This window comes from Myotis brandtii, unplaced genomic scaffold (genome assembly GCF_000412655.1).
Source record: "Myotis brandtii unplaced genomic scaffold, ASM41265v1 scaffold398, whole genome shotgun sequence".
In the NCBI taxonomy this organism is placed as follows: Eukaryota; Metazoa; Chordata; class Mammalia; order Chiroptera; family Vespertilionidae; genus Myotis; species Myotis brandtii.
This window is the reverse complement of record NW_005365280.1, coordinates 2,804,586-2,811,201: the sequence shown is the minus strand read 5'-3', so window position 1 is coordinate 2,811,201 and position 6,616 is coordinate 2,804,586. Positions and strand designations below refer to the sequence as shown.

Sequence of the window (6,616 nt, the reverse complement as noted above, 5' to 3'; positions counted from 1 at the left end):
CTGCTAAATTTACATCTTGAGCTAGAGCGTCTTTCTCTGAATGCCAGACTCTTGCATCCAGCTGCCTATTCTGAGTCTCCATTTAGATGCTAACTGGAATCTCAGACCTTACATATTTAAACAAAACAGCTGATCCCCTTCTTCATCACACACTCCCCCTGCCCCCTCAACACCGCCGCCCCTTCCATGTCCTTCCAACTCCTAAGGTCTTCCTCATCTCAGAAAATAGCTACTTGGTTCTTCTGGTTATTGAACCAAAAATCCAAAGTCATCATTAATTTCTCTCTCATATACCCCATATTCAATACTTTACAGAATTCTTCAGAATATATCCAGTCTTTCTTCACTGCTCTCATTTACTTAAGATCTCTTTTCACATGTCATCTATTAACAAGATCTTCCTTAGTCCTGCTCTCTAGCTCCCTAGGGCTGAGCAGAAAGTAGGTGCAGAAAGTGGAGTGAGAAATGGTATAAAATAAATTAATAAATTTTATATTAATATATATTACAATTAATAAATGAATGAATGAAACACAATGGGAAGGGAATAGTGATGGTATTGAGGAAGGAGAAGCACTTGAGCATAGAGCTAAATGATGTGAAGGTGCAATAAATCATCTGAAATATCTGAGGGAAAAGCAGTTCTAGCAGAAAAAAGTAAGTGGGGAGGTCAAGGTAGGAATGAGCTTGGCTTTATGTAGAAACACGAAGGAAGGTTGTGTGACTGAAACAGCCAACTGTGTTGGAGAGATGAGACCAAGACTGTCAGCAACTGAATTACTTAGGACCTCATAAACCACTGTATTTGAATTTTATTCCAAGTGTGATGGGAAGCCATGGGAGAGCTTTAAGCAAGAAGACTACCCAATCTGATTAAAACCACACCTTGGTTGCTATGTGACTAGGTCACTAGGAGGTGATGGGGTGACAATGTGGATGTCACCTGCCCAATGAGTGGCAGGCTGTGTGGAAATCCACGCAAACGAAGAGAAAGGACGGGATTTGAATGGCATCAGTGGAGTGGGAAATGATATAAAATTTGAGATTGGAATGACAGGTTTTGCTTATGTTTGTGATATGGGCATAAAAGGAAAAGAGAAGATTCAAAATAAATGTCTACTTTGGCGCCGCAATCCGGAGTCCATTCAGGCACATTTATTTTTCTATTTGGATGTATCATATTCCGGTTAAGTCCACTGCGTGAAAGGATCCTTTGGGCAGCCAGCGGCTTAGTTGTTGGGGAAGGTGAAGGGAGTCACATACAGAAAGGGAGAATATCTGAGGGAGAGCGATACTGCGCTCAGCTTTTGAAATGTTGGGTTGAAAAGATCTGTGGATCTGGCCTGGACAATGCCTCTTTTCCTCTATTATCATCGACACCCGATCCCCCCTACAATTGCAGGTCTGGAAACCTACTCGTCTCCGTGACGTGAACTTCCAACGCGACCGGATCGTCCTCCCTACCGCGCACCTCGCAGGCGGCGGGATCCCCGGAGACACAGCGGAATCGGGAGCCGTCGCCAGGAAGAACGCTGGGACCTCACTGGAGCGCTCGTTTCGCGATTCCCCTCCATTCCTGGGAATTCTGTAGACAGCGACGCCGCGGTTTGCAAAGCCCACAGGCCGACAGCATGTCCTCCTCGGGCCCCGCGGCGGAGGGAGAGGGAACCCCCGACCCGCCCGCGTCGGAGAAGGAGCCCGAAATTCCCGGCCCGAAAGAGGAAAGTGAGGAAGAGGAGGAGGAGGACGAAGACGAGGAGGAAGACGAAGACGAGGAAGAAGAGAAAGGTGAGCGGGGGGTTTTCCAGGAAGCGGGTTTCTTGCTCTTTTGCGCGTGGAGGCACTCACTCGGTTGGAGTGTTCGGCAAGAATGCGAAATGCCTCTGGTTTTGTGTGGAGCAGCGGCAGGGAATTCGCCTGGCGAACCCCGGTGTTTGAAAGACATATGGTCAGTGTTGTTCGTGCCGCCGACTCCTCAGCATCCCAGGGCTTCCATCCCGCGTCTGTCCTTTGACGGGAAGTTGGCAGGTTTCAGATCCGCTTTGAAAGCTCTCGGCCTTGGACGTTTAGTAAGGTGATGTCTCGTGTTAACCTTTTGCCTTTGGAGGTTATTGTCGAGTCTTTCAGGAGACGGCACACTGAGCTGAAGGTTCGTCCTGGACATAGTGAACTTGTTGGCTGAGTTTCCGCGGAGGCCTCGGGGAGTTCCTTTCTCGGGGCAGCACTGATCACGGGAAAGCTGTTGCTCCGGAGAAAGTGGCCACGGGCGAAAGCAGTGAGCTGTGAACGAAAGTAGACTAGGGGCCGGGTGCTGTCTGCTGTCTGGGTTTCGTGTTGAGGGAGAACACCGTAACCCTTCGACGGGAGGCACGACCCAGGAGAACTTAGGGAGCTAAGGGAGGCGCTGCAGCCGCGCATCCCAAGCAGAGGAGGAGCGCCTCTTGGAAGCGCGCCCGGGAAATGCCCGGCCGCCGAGGGATCCGTGTCGGAGATCTCGGCGTTCTCAGACGGGTCAGCCAGGTCTCGGTTTAATGGGTGGCTACCGCGCGGCCACCCTGCGGAAGACGGGCAGGTGCAGTGTTTAAAAAGCAGGCTTAACTGCTCATTTCTGTTAAGCCAAGACCAGTCAGTCCACGTTCAGCATTTTATAAATACAGGCCGGGTTGAGGTTACGCAGAATGGTCTGCCTTTTATTTGTTTAAAGGGGTCAGTGCTCTACGAAGGGAGCAGGTCCGCATTTACGTGCAAAAATGCTTAGGAAAAAAGTGTTATTTTGTTAACTACCCATAGTACCATAACAGAATTGGCTGTAGTATCTACTGGTCCAAGATTTTCTCAGCACTTTTTTCTCCAATTTTGTTGTTTTTAGTGTATATATTATTGATTTCAGAGAGGAAGGGAAAGGGGGAGAGAGAGATTTGAAACATCAGTGATGAGAGAGAATCATTGATAGGCTGCCTCCTGCACGCCCCCAACTGGGGATGGAGCCCGCCACCCGGGCATGTGCCCTTGGCCAGAATCAAACCCGGAACCCTTCAATCCGCAGGCCAGTGCTCTGAGCCAAACCTCTTTTAAAGACAGGGTTTGGGTGCCACAGAGATCATGAATTTCAACATGAAATTTTTAAAATATATATTCCCAAGTAGTTCTGATTTATTATTCCTCATTTTAGGTGTTAATGGAACAACTAAAATTTCAGATGTTTTTATCCTACTTAGCCCTGAAAATTTAAGTATACTACTGAGGCATAAAAAAAGCAAGGCAATGAAGTCTGTACCAAATAAGGGATTAATTGACTTTTAGCAATAGTTTTCTTGGCAGGGCTTGGGGGGATGCCTAGTAAAAGATGACTCCTAGATTTCTGTCTTTGGCAGCTGGATGGATAATGTTACCATTTTCTGAAAAATAGAATTCATGAAGGTGAGTGAGTTTGGAGATAATTATGACCTGTTTTGGATACATTCAGTTAGGTGCCTATAGGACATGAAGTAGAGCTGTCCAGTGGCAGCCCTGTTAGTTGAAGTTGGGGAAAAAACTCTGGACTTGAGATAGACCAGGAAAATTATTAGCTTATACATGGCAAGTAACTCAAACCTAATGGTTTAAGTCACTCAAAGAAAGGAAGTGGGGTGATAACAGGGGTTGCTTTTTGAGTGCTTTTCTGTATACCATCGCCAGAATTTACCTGCTGGAATCCCTTTTCCTAATTCTTTCTGTGCAAATCCTTTTTACTTTTTAAAATCTTTATTGTTGAAAGTATTACATATTTCCTCTTTTCCCCCCATTGACCCCTTCTAGCCGCCCCCCCCCCCAGGCTTTTACCCCACTATTGCCTGTGTCCATGGGTTATGCATACATGCATACAAGTTCTTGTTGATCTCTTCCCATCCCCCCCCAACTTTCCTCTGAGATTTGACAGTCATTCCATGCTTCTATGTGCAAAATCCTTACATCTCCAAATCTTAACTGTATTCAAAGCCAGTTCCAATGTTTTGATCCTCATTGGATTCCTAATCCAAAGATAATTACTCTTTCCTCAACTCTTAGAACTCTGTCTTTATTAAAAGTGTTCTGTCATCATCTACTTTAGAGTATGATATTTGTGTCTCATTATCTCTTCTCCCCCTTCCTCTCTCCCCCAAACATGATCTTCTAAAAGATAGTATCAAAATCATCTACTCAACCCTTGTAGCTAATGCAGCCTTGCACAAAATAAGCATTCAGTTCAATGATTGGAAGGATCTTCAACATTATAGTATGGGGTCCTCTTATTTATCCGACTTTATCTCAAGTCAGTAGGTAAGTGGTTTTAGAAAAGCCGGCTTAGTGTTTTAAGTTTTAAAGTATATGTTCTATATTGCCTTTTTTTAAAAAAAGGCAATCTGGACTAAACAGAATTTAACATTTTGGGATGATTTATGATCATAATTATGAACATCATTTATTAACCTACAAAGTAATGCCCTCCCACTTGATTGTAGTAAATGAAACTTGTAGAATTTTACCCTATCCATAGTAACTCCAGGCTGCTTTGTCTTACTTAAGGTCCTTTGTTTTCTTTTCTGTCAGTCAACTAAATTGTTGCCTTTCTGTATATCTTTTAAGTTCTTATAATCTTGTCTAAACTAGCTGTTTTTGGAGATATAGTAAACTGAATTTCAGTTAATAGAATTATGTCTAATTAGAGAATAGGCTAACTGAGGACCTTGGCAATTTTTCAGTGACTGGACTTTGATAGCAATAATTGTAGTTGGATATAAATTTCCTTTCTGATTTTTTAAATATTGGATCCCCTGTGAGGTTGCCAGGTAAATATAATGTTACTCAAAAAATTTGGTGTTGCTATTAACTGATCAAGTATTTTCATCTCTGTTAATGTTATATTCTCAAAAATCATGTTAAGGACATGTGATTATTTCCTACATATTTATATAATGAAGTTAGTTAATATATCTAAACTTGTTATTTAAGAAGTATTAAATTAATTTCTAGAAAAGAGTCTCATCGTGGAAGGCAAGAGGGAAAAGAAAAAAGTAGAGAGGTTGACAATGCAAGTCTCTTCTTTACAAAGAGAGCCATTTACAATTGCACAAGGTAAGTTTATTCTGTGTTCTTTCATTTTATGATGAAAATGCCTAAATATACAAAAATAATGATTAACAGTGCTTAGTTTTTAGTATTTACTAAGTAGTAATATATTATTGGTATTATTTAGTTTGCCGTATTAAAGCAAAAGTTATGTAAATTATATTATAAAAATATAAAAATAATTTTCATTAAGTTTGCAAGTGTATTAACACATAATGCTATTTAACTTTAATTATTATGGTATTTTTTTTCTAGGAAAGGGGCAGAAACTGTGTGAAATTGAAAGGATACATTTTTTTCTGAGTAAGAAGAAAACAGATGAACTTAGAAATCTACATAAACTACTTTATAACAGACCAGGCACAGTAAGACCTTTTTTATACCTTTAACCTAGTAGCATATTTATTTATTTAAAATACTTCACAATAGAAGCAAATTTTAGTCCTAGAAAGGACTTTTAGCAATCAGCTAGTTCAATTTCCATACCATACAAGTGAACAAACTGAGACACATATTTTCTAAATGACTTATCACAGGATATATAGCTGGATATTAGCAATTAGGATTGCAATATCCAGGGCTCTTTCTAATGAACTTGTTTTTATGCCATTCTGAAATGTCAGATTGTGATGATTTTAATGGTTTTTTTAAATTGTATAAGAAATTTTTTTTTTTTTAGTCATCCAGAATAACAGTATAATTGTATATCATTTTGAGCAAATAGCTGATAAATTAGTTGGTAATTCTTTGCCAGTTGATTTGTTAAAATCAGTGTTTCATTAACTGAGTTATTTTACTGTAGTCACCTCTTATCTGCATTGGGATACATTCCAAGACAGCAGTCACCAACCTTTCGGACTTCACGGTCCACCAGTGGTCCATGGACCACCGGTTGGCGACTTGTTCCAAGACCCCCAGTAATGCCTGAAAACGAGGATAGTATTGGGCCTATGCATATAAACCTATGATAAAGTTTAATTTCTAAATTACACACAGTAAGAGATTAACCCTAAGCAATAATGAAATAGAACAATTATAACAATACCAGAGGCCCAGTGTACGAAATTCTTGCACGGGTAGGGTCCCTAGGCCTGGCCGGCGATCGGGGACAATCGAGGCCTTCCTTTCCCCTGGCGGCAGGCTGGGGCCTGCCTTCATTCTGCGCCGCCCCCTGGTGTTCAGCACACGTCATAGCAAGTGGTCGAACTCTTGGTCGGTCAAACTCCCGAGGGAACAATTTGGATATCAGCCTTTTATTATATAGGATAGGATACTATAATAAAAGTTATGTGAATGTGGTCTCTAAAAATATCTTATAGTACTATACAATGTTCACCTTTTCACTTAAAGAAAGCACTTTATGGCTTCTCTTTGGTATATCTGAATTGCCAGCATCACTCCTCTTGTGCTTTGGGGCTATCCTATCTAATAAAAGAGAAACATGGTAATTAGCCGTACCTCCGCTTAGGAGCAATGTAAATAAACGTCACGAACAGAGCATTGGCATTGCAGAAAGAGTCAACAGAAT

General features: G+C 41.6%; 1 protein-coding gene across 5 annotated transcripts in view; it reads left to right on the top strand.

Annotated features, from left to right (window-relative positions):
• The first annotated feature begins 1,595 nt into the window (after positions 1–1,595).
• Positions 1,596–6,616, top strand: part of DEK (DEK proto-oncogene) — a 37,019-nt gene continuing 31,998 nt past the window's right edge. For all 5 annotated transcript variants that reach the window (XM_005873045.2, XM_005873043.2, XM_014545192.1 and 2 more), the window contains exons 1-3: positions 1,596–1,788; positions 4,993–5,094; positions 5,344–5,453. In XM_005873045.2, the coding sequence (XP_005873107.1) occupies positions 1,632–1,788; positions 4,993–5,094; positions 5,344–5,453 (369 nt within the window). In that variant the 5' untranslated portion in view covers positions 1,596–1,631. The remainder of the gene's footprint in view (positions 1,789–4,992; positions 5,095–5,343; positions 5,454–6,616) is intronic.